The sequence below is a fragment of the Poecilia formosa genome, unplaced genomic scaffold, assembly GCF_000485575.1.
Source record: "Poecilia formosa unplaced genomic scaffold, Poecilia_formosa-5.1.2 Scaffold77, whole genome shotgun sequence".
Lineage (NCBI taxonomy): Eukaryota > Metazoa > Chordata > Actinopteri > Cyprinodontiformes > Poeciliidae > Poecilia > Poecilia formosa.
The window spans coordinates 1,337,747-1,357,891 of record NW_006800016.1 but is presented as its reverse complement, the minus strand read 5'-3'; the positions used below and the strand labels follow the sequence as shown (position 1 = coordinate 1,357,891).

Below are 20,145 nucleotides of genomic sequence, written 5' to 3'. Positions count from 1 at the left end.
TGTGGGTAGTTGGGTCTCAGGTGCAGAAGAGGGACCTAAAGTGTCTTAATTAGAGATAACAAGAATATATTTAAAGGCATGAGGCTCAGATGGATAGGGAGGATGAATACATGGGAGAAAATTAAGAGAACGTGACAAAGAAGGGGAGAAAACCCACTTGTTTCTGAACCCTGGGATAATTTTACTCTCTCTCTCTCGTCTGGGATTTTAAATGCATTTTAAAAACCCGATCAATCTGGTTTAACAAGAAGACCAGATTAATCTGGTTTAACACAGATGAATCAAAGGATCCAATCAAAACCTTAACAGCTAAGGCGCAGGGAATCCAAATAAAACGCAGCCAGGCAACGTGACATGAGGCAAACAGGGTATTTGAAAAATAACCATGAAAACCAAAGTGCACTCTTCTTAAGGACGGGGGAGCTGATTGGAAACAGGTGGAACGGAAAGTTAGAAACAAGACGACGAACGGACACATGGTTTATTCTGTGTGCTGCTGGATCACCATAACACTTCTCATTCCTTCATGTTTTCTTTGGCATCTTTTTGACACATTCGTTATGACTTTGATGAAAATAGTTTACTTCTGATTTCATGATGATCTGTTTTTGGCCATGAATTTTGCTGCGTCTCTTTCTGGTGCCCGTTGTGCGCATGTGAACCTTAGATCTTCACATGCGTGTGTCTTTATAGCCTCACGTGTCCTATTTTAAAATCTATATCCCAGCCACATCTGTCCTCACACTAAATCAGCCCAGATGTGTCCGTCCTCTCCCATCTTTACTTCCTCCTCTGTTCCGAGGTCTGTCCTTTATTACACAGACCTATCATGTGATTTACTGTAAACTCGATGACGTAGAAACGGTGCCTGTGATAGAAGGGACAAAACAAAGCGGCATGAGGAAGTCCTTCATGCTCCCCTGAATCTCTATGTGCGGGTGAACGAGGTTCAGCAGGCATGAGGAGAAATACGATGTTGAGGTGCTAGAAGTGGCCGCCCGTGGACCACCGTCTCTCCTCTCCACACTTTAGTCGTTTCCTGTCTTGCCTCAGGCTGAACTTTTCTCCCTGATGATTCGTGTGTCATCATATCAGACTCACACAGTTGAATCTTTGAGCTCATAACTGTAGCTGTCACACTGGGAATCTTGTGTGTGTGAAGCAAAAGTAATGCTCGATGTGTTTTAGATTGCGTTTGCTCAGAGACTCGTCCTCTGCTCCAAGAGTTTATGTTGACATTGTTTGCTTTGTGAATAGAGGAGAAGGTTGGTAAGTCGTAGGTATGGGAGCAACTTTCCTCTAGACTAAAACTGATGCTGCATGCAAATGAAGCATCTTACTCTGGAAGAAGACAGAGCATGTTCTCTTATTTCTGGGATTTAAACACTTCTATCACTCTCTCAAAACTTTGATTTGACCTGTTGGAGAAAGACTTTTTTCAGAGGTTTGTCGGTCTTTGCAGCAAATCTTAATGTCTTTCAATACATGGGTTGTTTTTGAATAGTCTGGTTAGGTTCGTTAAGGTTAAAATTGAGACTTTTTAGCCTGAGAAGTTTGAACTCAAAGCTGGCTGGGAATAGCACTTACTGAAGATGACAAGACTAATGGGATAATTGTGTTGTTAACATGAGATGACAAAATAAATTATCTTGTGGAAATTAGATATTTTGGTGTCAATGTAAGTTTTTGATATGTTGACCATATCTTACTGATAAGAGATGCTGCAGCCTTTATGAAAGTGATACTCAAATGTTGAAGCAGTAACCTTATAATACAGTTGCTTAATCTCATGTTATGCAATGCAGACACTCTTTTTGCATTCATGAAGTTTCACTCACCTTGGTATGTCGGATGCTTGAAGTGGCTCCAACTGAAGGCAGCCCAGCCTATTTTCTGATAATTACCCAAACGCTTGCTTATGCGATCATTGAGTATGGAAACTAAAAAACGAGATGGTGATGTCACAGCAAAGGCAGCTTACATGGAGGCACCAAGTGGCTCTGCTTGATGCAGCTGAACCGGGTTCGATTCCCAGCCACGCTAATTTATTCTGCTCTTCTTCCTGTCAAGCTACTAATAAATAAAGGCCTCTGAAGCTAAAAATGATTTAAAAAGAAACTTACATTGTCTTTAGAGAGTAGCAACTGTAAATTTCACACCTATAACTGAATATACCTGCATGTTAAAAGGTCATATAAATGATCAAATGTGCTTCATTTCTTCACATTAGACTCTTAAGCAGTACAATGTGTTTGTAGATGTATGCTTTACATTTACTTATTTTTAAAGAAAACAAACTGATACTAAATACTCTGATACTTTTATTCTGAGACAATGATAGAGTTCTTCATCCTCTTCTTACATTTCCTAATTCATCCCCCTCTCTCTTTACCTATTCTGCCCTTTTTGTTGCACCTCTCCTCCTTTGAGCCGTCTCAGTCGGAGTGGAGGATTAGCCGAGACAAAGAGGGATGCTGGATCCGCCACTCGCTGAACACAGAAACAAGAAGAAGACCGTTGTTTTCTCAGCATGAACACATACTAAGCCTATTGTTTCTGTGATATTTTCCTGTCACGCTGAATAAAAAAATCCTCAAAGTGTAGCTTACTGTCAAAAGGTTAATTATTTAACAAAATTTACCACACAAAGAACGAAGCTGCAGGATAGCAAAGTTTCCAACAAATGCATGAACGCAGAAGCTTGTGAGGATGTTAAGTTGTGTGTAAAGGGTAATCAAAGCAGGATGGCTTGCTCCCAAAACTACAGTCATTTTGAATTGCTACTATGAGCCTTCCTAATTTAGCATGGATTAAATAACCATCTTTGTCAAATGTGCCGCCTTCCCACAACATTGTTGTCATTGCTTAATTCAGGACTCCGATCTGTTTGTGTGCGGCACGACATGGACTGAAGTCACGGCTGCCCAGAAGGACGATGGAATGTTTGTGTTTAGTTTTAGTTCTTTTTGCTTCCCTGTTTCTTATTTGTGAGCTAAAGTATTCCCTCTGCAACAGGAGCAGAATTCCCGTTGAGTCTGCTGGTGGAGTTGCGCGACCGATAAGTGATTGGAGAGTGAATGAATTACAGCCTGGAGACCCTTAATGAGGCCTCGAGGGGGGTGGAAAGGTTGTCAGAAGAAGGGTTGGGGGGCTGGTGGTGGCGCAGGTGAAAGCAGCTGCAGCTTTTTCCCTGAAGAAAGGCCTTCGCTCCTCCTCTTCAATCCCTTTCACGTTCTTATTTCTCTTGTTTTCTTGGTCTTGCTGCGTCAACCTTGTGCTTCATTCTCAGTCCTCCTTTGCCTTTGACCTCTTCTTATTTGGCACCCACCTGTCCTCATTAGGGACCCCTGACACAGTGCATGCACAATCCTTTGTGTGGCATTGCCATTTTATTATCAGCTTAAATGATAAATCCATGTCAAGAGACCAATTTACTCATTACAGAGGATGCACGTGTTTAAGATTCCCTTATTTTTTCCTAATTCCTGCTGCCGTTTGTGTGATTTGGGATCGTTTGTTTATTAAGTAGAGTCTTTGAAAAGAGTGTGGGAAAGCTACGAAAAGCCCGCTGAGCAGCTCTGCTGCCAGCCCACTTCTACTCAAGCACAAACATCCTGCCAGGGTGGCCTTTTTGTGCTGTTTCTCCATCCCAGCGACAAAGCGGCCCTTGGCGACACAGATCGTCAGAGGAATCGTAGAGCAAAACAAAAAATGTAATGTGTGTGTGTGGTCTTGTATTTGATACACTGTAAGGCCCATTTAAAAGAAAAATCCCACTTCTCCTTATGATTCCATAAGAAGAAATGCTGGTTTTGAGTTTGGATTTATGACTAAAGTGTTAATTGAGTTTAGGTTAGGGTTTAGGCTGTAGAAATGAATGAAACATGAATGGAAGTCAATGCAAAGTCCCTGTTAAGATAGAAAAATGCACAATGTGTGTGTGTGTGTGTGTGAGAGAGAAAGTCATTTCAGGAGATCAAGCTATGCTGTCACTGTAGGTTTCTTTGCCCAGAGCTGCTCACAACAAAAAGATTTAAAGGATGGATGACGTTTAAAGGCACTGACAGCCAGATGGACTCTGTGCTCTCACAGTTTTTACCTTTTAGAAAAGCCATTTAGGGTGGAATAAGGAGGACGTTTCCTAAAGTCGAAGCCTTATCACTGCTTTTTTGTGTGTTTTTGTATATAGACTTGTTAAAACCAAAGCATAAAAAAAAACAAACAAAAAAAAACATTTCCTCTCTGACTGCTCAGTTTGATTTGACATATTGCACGGTGAACGTGGAACATCTGAGGATCCGGCTCTGAAATCTCCTTGGGGTCCGACTGACAGCTGGACCCCGAGTCTCCAACAGATGCTGCTGCAGCAACAGAGCAACGAGAAGTCCTTTCCGCTACAGCGGAGGATGAAAAGATGATTTAAAAGAGAAATGAGCCAAAGGGAGACTGTAACAAACACTAAGTGAGGAAGAAACAAGTTTCAACAACATATCTGTTCCACTCAGACATGATGCAGGTCGAATAAATCAGTGCAGCGTTTACGACCACGGGAATGTTTCATACCTCCACTTCTGCTTCTGTACTTTCTGCTTCCAAGAATGTGTGTTACTCTGATAGTAACACACATTCTCCTGCAGGGTTTGGGAGATTTTTGCTTTCTGACAACTGTACTCCATAGTTTAGGCTTAAAAAGAAAACAGGATTTGTTTTTTCAAATGTAGAAACCTCCATCAGCTAAATGATGCAAATGTTGAAAAGTCAGAACTAACTAATAAAAACATCTGAACGCCACCTTCTTTAATTTGCAAAGGCCCAGGCCTTTGCAAATTAAAGGCCTGGGCCTTTAATTTTGACAGGGGCTTATGTACACTTTTAAGAGCAGCTCTGAAATATTTTTCTGAAAGATACTGGTGGTTTAGTAAAATATGCTATCAAAATCTGCACTGTTAAAATAAATACCTTAGAAGTTCTGAAGAATGACCAATTTATAAAAGACTGTTAAAAAAATGTGGCTCCTTGGAAGGAAAACATAGAGAAATCTGAAAATGACTCAAGATTTCTGCACAGTGTTGCGTTAGCAGTAAACAGGTATCTTTGATTTTTTTTCATGTGAGAGCGAAGCTCCAAAGAGCAGCATGCGCTCTTGTTTTTCTTCACGTGTGAACTCATGTTAACAAGAAGGAGAGGGAGATGTGTGTGTGTGCGTGTGTGTGTGGAGGCTCTCCTTTTCTTGTTCGTCTGTCACGTGAATCATTTAAATCCCACAACAATTAGAGCTGAAATCTGTTATCGGCGCCCTCCGTTAGCGAACCTCTGGTGTCTCTGCCTCGCTGCGATGCGTCCCTGAACCCCCCGTGTCTGAGCTCAGCGTGAGTCTGGATGAAGATCACAGGCTCTGAATCTTAAACACACATCCCAGCAGAACAAAGAGTCGCGCCCATCAGACGTCTTCATCACAGAAGCATATGTTTGCCCTGATTGGACTTTATGCCGTCTTGATATACGTAAAGTCTCTAAATTGTGCTGTGGATGTTAGTGTGATTTTCGGCCTGATCTTTAAAAATAGTCTCATAGCAGAGCATGTTATGATTCCCGTTTCAGACCTGAACTCCATATTCAGACTTTATTTTTTTCAAATCTCACCTCTGCATTCCCCTCTGGCGATTACTCCTCTGTTTATGATTCTTCCACTTCTCCTCTCTTCATCCACTTATTTTTTATTACAACAGCAAACTGCCCATTATCGCAGAGAGCAAGCTCATCTTTTGTCGGTGAGTGCTTTTGTGTTAGAGCTTTGATGCTGATATGACATTTTGTCTCCTCTGTAACTTTGAAAACTTTTTTTTTTCAAATAATTAAAGCGTCCATCCACATTTATTGACCCCCTTTGTGAAGAAGTATAAAGTATTAAAAATGAAACACTGCACTAAAAAGCCGAGTTCATTTATTCGCAGATCAAATCTTCCAAATTAACAAACATCACATCCTCGATTTCAAAGTCTTCAGCCTTTTTCACTGGTGCTGAAGAGCCTTCTGGCCCACAGCACCACTATCCAAATTCACTCCTAGATATCTAGATGATATTTAGACATGTAATTTGCTTTTGGGGTAAATAAAGCTTTTTTATTTAATTGGAATGAAAACAATCTCATAATAATAATAAAAAAATCTGCTTTATATAAATTAGTTTATTTATATAAGATGTTGTCATTCTTCACCCTAAGATGTTCAAGTTCCATATTGGCCTTTGCACACACTGTTTGTTTGAACTGAATGATTACCACTCTTGGCAGGTTAAGGCACAACATCTGCTGGTTATCTTCAATAATTCAGCTCTTAGTAAATACTATTTATTTGGAACATAACCCAACTGAACAAAAAACAGATAAATAGCTCTGAAAGAAAGAGAATTTCCATCCAATCAGAGCTGAAAAACTTTAAAAACAATATTTTGCAGTGATTTAAAATGACGGTTTATTTCAGCACTAAAAAAAAGTTTCATCCTATTTGCTTTTGGACCTGAATGTATTATCCAAGAAAAATAGATGTTTGGCTGCTGCATTATTAATGACCTGCAGGCACCAAAGCAATGAAAGATCAACAAAAACATTATATATATATATATATATATATATAGTACTCTAAAGAAGATGTGATAAAGGCTTGAAGCTTGTCCTGTCAGTTTAGTTAATCTGTTTATATAAGACTTGAAAGAACGGCAGAAACCAGGCCGGGGTCCTGAGTGAAGTTTGTTTCTGCTGTAAATGCAGTTTTGAGGATCAACCGTCTATTAATACCTTTCTGATAATGTTTATTTCTGGCTGTGGAGAGCCATGTCACCGAGTGCATCCAGCAGCTTGGGAGTGACACTCAGACCTTTTCTCAGCTGCACATTTTATAGGTTTGCAAGCCTCACTTAGTTGTGAGACTATAAAATAGCTAGCAGAGCACATAGATCGCTGTTAATAATGTGGGTTTCTTCAGGCCACTCAGAAGGATTTTGAAAGCTCATCAGTTTTATATCAGCAACCTTGACACCGTCTCTGCCTTCACATCACCAGAACAATTCAGAATCAATGGGATACGTACTGAAGACAGGAGAAATCCTGATTACTATGCTGCGTTGCTGAGTGTGCGCACGTGTGTGTGTGTGTGTGTGTGTGTGTGTGTGAGCAGTGAAGCTCATTCATCTATGTCTCAGTTTGGACCTGCAAGGTGGATCTCCATTGGGATGCTTTGGTCCAGCTCTGCTAAGAAAGCGCAAACGCAGTCCAATTTCTACTTATTTATGCCACTCTCTCTCTCTCTCTCTCTCTCTCTCTCTCTCTTTCTGTGTGTCTCTCTCTCTCTCTCTCTCTTTCTCTCTCTCTCTCTCTCTGTCTCTCACTCTCTCTTCTCTACCCTCTCAGTTTATTTCCTGCCTCTATCTCATTCTGCCTTTTCAGCTTCCTCTCCCACTTACTGACCTTGGTTTGTCCCTCCTTTCCTCTGATAGCGACTCACACGCATTCTTACATAACATTTTTCTTAGAGCCTAGACCTTTACAATTATTTTTATGTAGGTTTTGTTAGCTGGAAATGGAGCTGTCTCTTGATGGGGGTCATAATTAGGCACACTTATAGTTGTACAGTGAAACTTCAGCATGCCTAAGCCACAGAGCAAAACTTTACTTTTTTTTCCTCCCCTTTTCTCTCCACAGCGATCTCCTGTCTTCGGGATATCAGGAGAGGCATTTATCAGAGAATGGGAAGATCGTCGTCACCAAAGTAAGATAATAAAAATCATTCTCACTACATTAATGTGCAGCTGGGATGTGAACCACAGCTATCAGCTCAAAATTTCCCTTGAAGTCTTCCTTTTGCTTTGATAATTGCCCATTCTTTCTAATATAATTGCAAAGCCAATGATCAAAATGTTCACTTTGTTTATCAGTGATCCTCAGACGTTTGTATACACTCATCATCAGTAATTGTAGACACTCAGAGATGCATTGGAACCCTTGAAAACACACCAAACAATTGCAATTAAGTTTAAAATTAAGATGTTGGATAGATTTCATTGGATATCAAATATTTACATACACCCCCACTCATATTTTCAATAAATGTCCCTCAGGAAGGTGCAGAAACAACAGCTGCTTTTTGTTGCCGTCAACAAGGACTTTCGCATTGCTGTGACTGGATCTTTGGCCACAAAAAATAGGGATAACCAGCTCTCCAAAATGCTTAAAGTTTCTGATGGGGAGGTCTGCTAGGGGCTTTTAAACAAACGGGTCATTAAACTACCTAGAAACATTTCAGAAGCTTGTATTTTGCTAATGGGATGGCTAAAGAAAGCATGAAGTTTTCCTCCAGCTCGCTAGAAGATATTTATCCAAGTATTAGTTGAGCCTGTTGAATCAGAGAAAATCCAAATAAAATGTAAACTTAAAGTCAAACTTGTGCACCAAACATCTGGCAAGTGATCCATGGAGAGTATTTGCATATTGCACTTTCAAAAAATATCTGCCAGCCTCTCATGTTACTTATTTGTCTGATCAGTAAACCCAGTAACTCTCTGTGCGTTGAAGCAAATAAACTTTCAGAAAACATGCGCTCCTTTAAAAAGAAAAACCCGGAAACATCTGTTCTGTCACAACAAACGCTTCGTCAAGCTAAAGTAGAAAACGTCACACGGAGTCTGAAGAAAAAGACAATTTTCATGAGTGTTATGGATGAACAGTGAATTTCTAGAGATCGTCGGCTGTGGCTTAAACCTGCAGCTACTCTGAAACCAGATTAAGATTGCTTCGATAATCCAGTGAAATCTACACTGCTCAGTTACAGGACGCCCACTCAGACGTTATGTGACACCGCTCTGTAAGTGGGTGAGGATTCATAATGCTCAGGATTTCCTCGGCTAAGCAGCAGATTAGTTGTAATATCAGATGTTTTAGAGAGAATGATCCAAATTAACTCCACAGATCTTGTAAAATATGGCCACCGGTAATTATAACAGTCAATATAAAGCGGTGAATTAGTTCACGTTGCTGATTAATGTCCAGAGGAGACAGAGTTTTCTTTCTGACTGAACAAAAAGCAGCACCTCTTTCTGTTTTAAATGCCTGCTTTCCAGGAGGTTAACTCGAGACAAGCCTCCTGTGTTTGTGTGCGGCGTGTAAAGGTCAACGTGTCCATCAGCCGCTGCTTTGATAGATCTGGGCCAGGATCTGTTCTGCTCCTGTACGGCATCCGATATGAGACAGAGTGCCATCCTGTTAAATGTGCTATCAGGAGTCCACAGGTTGAATTTAATGCAGTTAGCTCAGGGCGGATCACGCCGTTCATCGCGGCACAAAATGTTTTCTCACAAACTTTTAGAAGGATTTTTAATCTGTTTTGCTGCAGGAAGGATGGAAACGGTAAAAACTTTCCTTCTCTGGTTACAGTTTTCTTTCTTTAATATTAACATTATATTATATTTATTATATGATATAGAATGGTTGTCCTTCAAGATGCATTTACTCTGCGTAAACAAGACGCAGAGTAATACAATAATAACAAAGAATAATACAAAATAATATTTTGTATTATTACAAAATATGAATCATTTCAGAGAATTGATTATTAATTGAGAATTAATTTATGTACAAGTTACTGTAAACATTATTTCACAATGATAAACTAATTATTAATTACTCTTGTCATTATTATTAAAGAGTATTTATTGGAAATTAAGCCTAATCACATGTTGAAATGACTTGCTGCTCTTTTTACAGCTCTACATGATGCTTAATGTAAGTGAAGTTTGTATGGGAAGCATTTGAAACAGCTGCTGGAGGTGATCTTGTTTTATTATGTGTTGTGTTTTATTACCCACATCCAGTGTCCAGCCTTAAGTGTTTAGCTGTGCATTTTATTTGATTGCTTATTTGTGGTGGAATAAGGAGATCCCAGGTCTGAGCAGCTTAGCGACATGTAAATGTGCACATGGTGAATGTTCCCCATTTGGTTTCTCCTCTTCTGATGAGAAGTGGAGCAGAAAGTTCAGTCCGACAGGAAGAGGAGAGACTCTGGGATAGTGGAGCACAGCATCACTTATAAATAGCCTGCTCTGTTTTTATGATTTTGCGCACATTTTCTGTGCCTTCAACAACCTCCTTCCTCTTCATCTGCAGCTTTAGGTTCATCCTAATGACTTTCAGATCCCCTTTCATCTTATATATTGACTCAAAATTTCTGTCTTTCCATCTTGTTGCTATAAAGTATTGTTTTACTCTTGCAAGCGTCAGTCATGACACATTGAGAATCTCTTCCCTGCTTGTTTTCCATTGTGAGTGTAATTGGCACTGATTGAAGGGGAACAAGAAAGACAATCAGCCCTAGCCCAAATGAAATAACTTGAAGCCTTTTGGTTTATTGAACAAAATTTATGTAGACGAGCTCCTGAGTCTTTAATTCATACTCAGTAATCCTCATGAAGACTTCTTTATTAACACATTTATTCCTAAGGCCTGTTTAAAAGCACATATACTTTATGGTTTTCTAACAAGATGCTTGTTGCCTCTTTCAAATCCTTCGTGTCTCAATTATTTTAATGTGCAGTCCTCTGTGGAGCCGTGATGCCATAAACTAAAACAATAAAACATAATACACCTATTTTTACTAGGACACATCTAATCTGACTGTGTATTCCTGTGACTCTCCAGGTGTTTAGACAGAACAGATCTCTTCTTCTCGTCAAAACTTTAAACTCCAACTATTATGCAAGGCACAGGTGTCAAACTCAAGGCCCGGGGACCAAATCTGGCCCACCGTAGCTTTTTATGTGGCCCTCTAGACTCCAAATTACATCAATAAGTCCTTCCAGTTTTTCACAAATTTGCAAAATTCACACAAAATCGAAAAAAAAAACCTCCATGTTTTTTTCTTTCTTTCGGATCTTACTGCAGATTTTCTCAAAATTGGTCAAAAACATTGAGTTTAAGGGACTGCTGCCTTAGCTTTACTTGAGTTTAAGGGACTGCTGCCTTAGCTTTACTTGAGTTTAACGGACTGCTGCCTTAGCTTTACTTGATAGTACGTAATTCATACAATGAGTAATAAAAAGTCACATCTAACATTATACATTAGTGCGAATATCGAAAAAATTCCTTACAAACATTTCTAGATTGGCGCCACAAAATCTGTAAAACAATCACAAAATCCTGGATATTTATATTTATTGATATTTTAACAGCTTAATTGGTTTTCTTCATATATTCCGGCGCAACCGGCCCTTTAAGAACATTCAGATTTTTGACGTGGCCCAAAATGAAAATGGGTTTGACGCCCCTGATGAATAAACAGCATTTTATTTATAGGGAACCAATGAAGATGGCAACTGTTGACACTAACTCTACAGCCTCTATGGGTCGAAACATGTGCAGTGTTGTAAAAAGAGTGTTTGCATGTTTCTCACATTCCTGTGTTTCAGAACATCAAACTAATTTAAAGATTATTCAAAAACAACACAAGCAAACTCAGCAGTCTGCCTGCACAGAGGTCTGATCTGCAAAGTGCTGATGAACTTGTAGACCGATAATAAATCCAAGTCTTCACTCACACTTTTTTTTTTTGCATGCAAATGCTTACCTGCATATTTCTTTCACAAAGCCATATGAGACACAATTGAGGGACAGTAAGAGGTCTGGATGAGGAAGAACGTCTGCTGGTGTCCACAGGGTTAGACTTTAGAGCAGTAATTGATCCTCTGATAAAAGCTTCCTGTCTAATGGCTGCTAGGCAGCAAGAAATGGAGCAGGAGAAGGGCAAAAGAGCACTTAGACATCATACTCATCTGCAGACAATAAGTGTATGTTTATGCTCAACAACACGCACACGCACACACAGGAGGATGGAGAAATTTCTGGTGGAGATGGAAAACACATTACAGAGGACCTGGCATGAAGGTTCATAGTTTGGAGAAGCTGATAGCTAGCGTGTTATTCCACAGATGGGATCATGTGAAAGTGTTGAGGCACAGATCAACACAGCGTCATGTTTACGCTTACGTGTTTTGAAAATCAGTGTGATTGATCGCTCTGGACTCAACTCTTGTTGCAAGGCGGTAACAAGATGTCTGAAAGGTTTGAGTCGGAGCCAGGCCTTCAAACGTAACCCGACTGTGTTTTGCACGCAGGGAGGAGAGCACTGCTACTACCAGGGGAGGGTCAGAGACGCGCCTCGCTCCTTCGCGGCGCTCTCCACCTGCCACGGACTGCAGTGAGTATAAACGCCGTGGACGTAACTTTTTCCCTGCTAATGTTGCTCCCTCTGTGTGTTCAGGTTCAGGTCTTCCTGCCTCTTCGGGTCAATGTAATTAGTTTTCTCCTGCCGTTCCTGCCTGTCTGCATTTTGTGTTACAAGGGTTATCATTCACACAGACGACTACTTCTTCCTCTCCTCTTTTCCCTCCACTGCTCTTCCTCTGCTCTTTCTTCTTCCCAATGTTGGTATTTTTAGCATTCCTGCTTGAAAGCGGTGCTCTGTTCAAGAGAAGAGTGAAAAACGAGGCCTTTTGGGAGGAGTACATGTTGTACTCTAAGTCAGAGTCTTCTGCTTGTACAGGGTTGGCACACAAACAGTTTCTTTGTAAAAATATTGGCACCGTTTGAACCTTTCAACATTTTGTCAGGTTATAACCACAGACTTATTAGCATTGTGTGTAAATGACCAACAAAAAGTAGCATCAAATTGTGAAGTGGAAGGTTTTGCAAATTTTGTGAGAAATGAAAATCCAAAATGCAATTGTAGTGATCCCCCTTTACTCTGATACCCCCAAATAAAATCAAATTCCATCACCTCCGTTCAGAAGTAATTGTATTAATCAGTAGAGTGTAATTTAGGCGCCGTATAAATCCAGCTGGAGGTTGTTGGAGAGCATTATTTAACAAACAGCATAACAAAGACCAAAGAACAGAGCAGACAGGTCAGGGAGAAAGTTTCAGAGAAGTTTAAAACAGAGTTAGGTTAGAAAAACGTATCCCAAGCTTACAAACACTTACATAAAACTGTTCAGTTCACCTTGACATCAAAAAAGCTTTCAAAGCCTGGACATTCACTAAACCAAAAGAACAAACAAAGAGAGCGCTGATAGAGGAAGAAATGAAGAGGTTCACAGTAAGTCTGAAGGATCCGCACAAATCCACAGCTCAGTTGGGAGAACGCAGAAAAACAACTAATATTTGTGAACTCCTCAGATTTGGCCTCGGTAGAACAGACAAGAGAAGAAAACCGCGCAGGGAAAGAAAACCATGCACAGAAAATGTGGAAGAATTGGTTCTGATCAAAATAGATCGTTTTGATCTGGACGCAAAATGCTCTGTTGCAGAAAACTTACACTGCACATCACTCTGAACACATCATCCCCATGGGAAAACACGGTGGTGGCAGCATTATGGTGCAGGACGCTTTTCTTGTGCGAGGACAAGAAAGCTGGTCAGAACTGATGGAAAGATGGATCTAAATACGGAGCCGTTTTATAATCAATCAATTAAATTTTATTTGTATAGCACATTTCAGCAGCAAGGCATTTCAAAGTGCTTTACATAATTAAAATAAAAACAGCATGTGACATTGAATAAACAGTGAGAAAGAGAAAGATATTTTGAAAAAGATTTAAAAAGATAAAAACATTAAAACCCACACCTAGGTTCACCTTCCAGCAGGACAGTGAACCTAAACATATCAAATGTTTTACCTCAAAGCATATTCGTGTGCTAGAAGGATCCAACCTTAAATATTTAGTTGTACAATACTTATTTGTGGTGTTCAAACTTTAATCCGATCAAAAATTGGTGGGATCACAGACAGTCTCCATCCAATCAGATTGAGCTTGAACTGTTTTCCAAAGAATATGGGGCAAAAACTTCTGTATCTAAATGTGCACAGCAGGTGCAGACAAACCCCAAAGACTTGCAGCGGCAGTGGCAGTAATTTTTTTTTTCTGCAGAACTTCTGATTTGTATTTGTAAATAAAAGTGCTTTCTTTATTTTTCTTCCAGTTATAAATCAGATGCCTCTTTGTGTTGCTCCATCCCAATAAAATGTACTGAAATTTGTGGTTGAAAAAAAATGTGGACACATCAAACTTGAATGAATGGTTTTTGCAAGGCGTGTGGTGTTATTCTGAATAACAGTGATTAGTTCTTTGTAAATCTTGCTTTAGTTCCAAATGAAAGGCTTGAGATGAAGAAAATAACATTTTAATGAATTCTTTGATAGCCCAACAGTGAGTATTTAACACACTCATTTTCACATTGTCGAGAGTTCACACTAATTATCGCCTTCAGTCGTCTCCTGAAACGTTACGATGCCCACTCCACATCTATCAAAGCTTGTTTCTACTCATCGTGTCCCTCTTCGTCACAAAGTCAGGCTAAATAAGCCAAAACATTCAGAGCAAACATGTCATTTTGGCTAATTATTGCGAATGTCTGAGGTATTTTTCCTACCTGCTGATTAGGCTGAGCAGAGCTCAGGCCTGGAGTCACGTTTGCATATTTCATGGGACTGTGGCTCAGCAAATTATGTAACGGTGCGTGTGCTATAATGAAAACACAGGCTATGAATTAATCAAATTTAAAGCATTCCACAAACAGAGCATATTTAGGACATGTGAGGCAATAACATGAAAATCTTTTGCTGCTTTTATGAAAATGACAACAAATATATAAGTGTAAGCCGGGCGTGCACAGCGCTGTCAGAGGTGTTTCCTCCATGCTGAGTCGGTTCTCTATCATTTTATACATCTTGTTCTCTCCTCTAAATGTTTTCTCCTCTTTCGCTACCTCTTCATCTCTCTCTCTTTCTCTCTCTCTCTCTCACACACACACAAAAAAACCCTTTATCTGGGTTTCAATAGGCTTCACCCAACATCAAGACGACTTTAGTTCATCATTTGTCCTGATGAAGAACATCTTGACTAAAAGGATGTCTAAAACAATAGGCCTTAATATTATCTCAATTATATTTATTTATAATTCACAACAGCTGCTTTCATTTTAATGCAACATGCACATATTTTACATTACGTCCTGTTTTCACTTTGGACCTCAGTTTTCATTCATTTTGGACAGTTTTTCTGTTTGTTATGTTGCAACTTTTTATTTAACCAAGATAAAATATGTCCTCCCAAAAACAAGTTTCCACATGTACTTGCTCCTGGTGACGTCACAAAAGGCTGAAGGCTGGCTCTCGTTCTTTAGGTACCGTAGTAAAGTAAAAAAAATAAAAATAACAGCATTAATTTGGGTTATTTAGCCTGAACAAACAAAATAGGGATTCATTGTTCAGCCAAATATTCACCATGCTATTCAATCATTTAGTTTAAGTTTTACACTAAATATTTAACTGGCTCGCTTAATATTTATTTTACATTTGGTAGCATGAAGTTAGAGATTTAACCTCACGGTCCCACTAAATAAATCTGCCCGTGTGGGTGTGTAGTTTATCATAAGTGTTGGCCCCGGACAGAGAGTGTGTTTGTGCTGAAGGTGAGCCGGAGGTCAGACAGGATGAAACAGCCTGAGAGTAAGGAGATAGATTGTGTGTCCCTGCAGCGTTTTGACCCTCCTGACTTCACAGTTTGACCTGACCAATCTGCTAAAAGCTCCAGATAAAGCTAATTAAAGGCTGCTGTCTGATGGTGAGCACATTTACTCATAAGGACGCGACACGCAGAGGTCCTTCACCCGTCAGCTTGAAGTCAAACTGATTAATCACTTTTCTGTATGGCTTTCGGTGTGTGACGACGAGGCTCGTGTGTGTCTGTGTGTTGCTGCTTTGTTCGGTTTTCTACATTAAACTCCGTTGACGGTTTCTACAGTTTCGCTGTCTCTGGTTTGTCTTGTTTAATGTGTGAAAGACACTTTGGTTTTATTGCATATTCTGAACAGCAACACCTTCTCATTTTTAGTTAAATAGTGTTGCAGTGTTGGACTGAAGAATAATTTCAGCACTGCCTCAGTACTTATTTTGAGCTGTTTTTGAATTTTGGCCCACTCCTCTTTGCACAATTGATTTAATACCTTATCTATCAGATCTACCAGATTTGATTGATAAGTCTGGTTTGTCTGGACTTTAACTAGGCCACCATAGTTACGGGTTGGATCAGTTCTGATGAGTCGCCCAGGCCGTACATTAGCAAAGCAGACCTATAGTCCGTTTATGTTTATTTTCTGCAACAATATGTTGAGTTTCTTTCATGTAACTGGGATGTTTTATGGGGAAAAACACAAGGTTGACGTTTGTGTTTGTTTATCTCAGCACTTGTTTTCTTCTTGGAATGCTAAATTCTTTTTCTTGTTGTTGGATCATGATTACTGATGAATGTGATGGGCTCTGTTTTGACGAGTATTTAATCTGCTCTTGGAGAGCATATTACTCCAGAGTAATTTACTCTTGGAGTAATTTCTCCATTTTTGGATAATGGCTCTCGCTGGAAATGGTTTTGCAACACTTTCCGCACAAATACATAAATTACTTTATCTGTTCTTGAATTTCTTTCCCTTCTGTTGTTACTTTTAAATATCTTCTAGTCTTCCTTATGTTTTCAAACAGGTTCTGATTTTTTTTTTCTTCTAAAGTTTTGGCAATAGTCAGCCAACTCGTGTATCTGGTGAAATTGATTCTACTTTCTAAACATTGTGGTTACTAATCACAGTTAAGTCATAATTTAACATAGGAGGGAGTTACAGTATATTCTCAAGTAGAAGCAAGTTTGTTTGGATGGCCTTTTTCTTCTGAAAACACCTGACCATTTAAAAATTGCATTGTCTCATGTTATCTTTGTCTCACGGTAAAATTATCTTAAATATCTGAGTGTGAGAAAAAAAAACACAAAAACAGAATAAATCTGTAACATAGCATTTACTTTTTCTCACCACCTGGTTTACAAATAAAGAAATATCTGAAGAAAAGGCAACATTTGTTTGCTGTAGAGCGTTTTATAATGTCGTTATGAGGGAAATCTCACAGGTTTAATTTTTCAAAGTGACCCAGCAGCACATTAAACCTCTTGAGCAAGCACTGAAATGACTAATCCATCACACTGGCATTAATAATGACGAAAAAAACACCAGAAACTCGGTATTGCTGCCCTCTCCTCACCCACCTCCTTCTCTTTTTCAGTGGGATGTTTTTCGATGGCAATCACACCTACATGATTGAACCTGGAGGACAGGCCAGCAACAGCGTAAGTGCCCTTTAAACCCACATATGTACTGTGGAGACGGCTCGGTTCACTCAAGAATGTTCATTTGTTTTCCCCACATCTCTTTAAGTCCAGCTGGGACATAACTGTGGTACATAAACAGGTTTGGAGCAGATTTACAAGAACCCTTAAGAATCTACACACAACTGTAACAATCCTGGGTTTTTATGACATAAATCAATTAGACCATAGTAATCATCTCAAAGGTTTTTAAGCATGTACTGTATATGGACTATATCTTGTAAAATTCAACAGAAAAACAAATCCGATAGAGAAAACCTCAGTAACTTTTTTTCAAACTAATATTTAGTTGAATCATCTTTTGATTCAATTTCAGTTTTCCATAGTTGGAAGAGGTCACGATGTTCCATGGATTTATGTGCATGGAAATAAAAGCTTTTGTAAGCTTTTAGAGCTTTTTGCACTTCTTTTAAGCACATTGATGTTAAGTGCCCTTTCAGTCTAATCTGGTTGCATAGTTATGCTAGTTTGACATTAAACAAAATGCCTCGTTATCAGTAACGGCAGTAAATGCAAACCCTGCTAGTTCTGGGACGTACCATTAACTGCGTCTGTTCCAGAAATAGAAAAACAGCCAGCACATTTAAACAAAACCTCAGTGGGACCGAAACACAGAGTCAGCATGAGTCCAGCTGACCATATGGTAAATCCTTCTGGCCTTCCACCATCAAGGCAGAAAAAGTTACACAAAACATCATTAAAAAGGCCTCACAAAAGCCCTTCAGCTCAATTTTCTGTCTGTAAACACGTTGCTCGGTCATATCCGTAGGACACTAACTGACCGGTGGGTAAGTAAAAACCAGAAAGCCTTCCTACTTGGGGCGTCCAAGTGGCTAGCAGCAGCACAATATAATATTTAATAATATGCAAACTTTTAGTCCAGCAGCTGGGAACATGATGCTCTGATGCTGGAACAACGTGGAAAATACATTTTGATACTGGTCTGCAGGAAGCACCACATGTTCTGTCCTTTAGTTATTTCGTCATTCATTCATGTTTGCCCCCCTCCAGTGTTTACGTCACTGGAGGGGGAAATCCAAAAAGTGCCTCCTTTAAGATTTCAATGAGAAATAAGATGCAAATCTGCTGATAGTTTTAATGCATCTGTAACAATTTTCAAAAGAAGCATGAGGATTAACAGTGTTTAGTTGTGGTTTGTCTTTATGGTTTTTGGATTTACGTTAAATATTTCTGAGATTTTAAACATTAATTAAATGCAGTTTAAAATGACAGTTTTATTGACATAAATGACTTTAATGAATATAGCAGTATTTTTTGAATAATTGTGGTTTGGTTTGTTTTTGTTTGACATGATTCTCATTTTGGGCTGCACGGTGGCGCAGTTGGTAGAGCTGTTGCCTTGCAGCAAGAAGGTTCTGGGTTCAATTCCCAGCCCTGGTCTTTCTGCATGGAGTTTGCATGTTCTCTCTGTGCAAGAGGTGCATGGGTTCTCCCTGAGTACCCTGGTTTCCCCCCACAGTCCAAAAACATGACTGTTAGTCATGTTTTTAACATGACTAACAGTTAATTTAGACAGACCAATTAACATTGGTCTGTCTAAATTGCCCCTGGTGTGAGTGTGTGTGCATGGTTGGTTGTCCTGTGACAGACTGGCAACCTGTCCAGGGTGAACCCTGCCTCCTGCTCAGAACGTTAGCTGGAGATGGGCACCAGCAACCCTCCCAATCCCACCAAGGGACAATGGTGTAAAGAAAATGGATGGATAATCCTAATTTCTTTTGAAAAAATAGAAACCTTTTCATAGCAAACATCAGCTTAATTTCATGCACACTAAAACACTGGAAAGCAGTTTGAGTTTGTCTTTTAGTATAGTTAACATTTCAGTTTTTGAACTTGGTATGTAGTTTTCTTCACTGAACATGGAAAAGGGGTTCACTAAAATGTTTCATAAAGTTTTGAAATTATTCTGAGTCTCTTATTGTTCTTTGTGAGATTCAAGCTAAAACACTCATCTTTGATCCGTAAATGGTTTGTTTTACATATTTATATCAGTTCACTGATGTATCACTGTGACAAAATAAGAAAGAAAAAAAACATATTACGTATTTTGCGTGCATTATCATTTCCTTTGTTATTCTGTTTATGTTGTATGTTGATCTGAGGAAGAGATGGAAGCAGAAAGCAGACACTGAAGACGAGAGGGTGATGATTGGAAAGGAGTGTGCCGATGGGGGGCTGGTGGCGATGTTTTGGGGTTTTTTTGTGTTGGGGGGTTGCATTGGGTGCCAAATAATATACAGTTTATATGAGCACAAGCTGGGAATAATAATGATGCTGACAGGATGAAAAACAAAAATGGAGATAAGGGCCTCCCTGTGACCTGGGGCCAAGTTCATGTAGCTCAACCAGCTCCCGTTCATTCACACATTCACAAGAGGTGTCAATGAAAAGCATGTTACATCTCACTGCTTTTGTATTCATGAGCCGCCGGGCTGTGTTTGAGGTGCTGTCTCCCCTGGCAACCGAGACCCCACCCCCGCGTCTCCTTACGCCAGCATATGAAAGCCATCTGTGCCGACCCCTAATCTCCGCCGTTTACGCCCTCCCTGCTGAGGCTGTGCGCTGCGTTTATCTTTTTGAACTGGGATTATTGGCTCTGACTGACGATCTAAGGAACAAAGAATAAGACACAGTAAACTGCGGTATTTTATTCAGATGTTCCTGCTCTGATAAAGATGTTCAGGGCAGTTTATATGCTACAAAAAACCAACATAAACACTTTATTTTCAATCAAAGTGAATATAATGAACCTTGAACCCTGAAATAAAGTAGTAACAGAGAAGGAAGTGAGTTTTGGCTTCTCAATGTTCATTTAGATGCTTTAAAAGATGCAAAACTAGAGTCCTAGATGTTGTATGATTGTTTTTTCA

General features: G+C 39.6%; 1 protein-coding gene across 3 annotated transcripts in view; it reads left to right on the top strand.

Moving 5' to 3' along the window:
- The window catches only part of adam22 (ADAM metallopeptidase domain 22), a 62,172-nt gene that overhangs the window by 14,867 nt on the left and 27,160 nt on the right, over nucleotides 1-20,145 (top strand). For all 3 annotated transcript variants that reach the window (XM_016673437.1, XM_007556151.2, XM_007556152.2), the window contains exons 4-6: nucleotides 7,701-7,767; nucleotides 12,161-12,243; nucleotides 17,152-17,215. In XM_016673437.1, coding sequence (XP_016528923.1) covers nucleotides 7,701-7,767; nucleotides 12,161-12,243; nucleotides 17,152-17,215 — 214 coding nt within the window. The remainder of the gene's footprint in view (nucleotides 1-7,700; nucleotides 7,768-12,160; nucleotides 12,244-17,151; nucleotides 17,216-20,145) is intronic.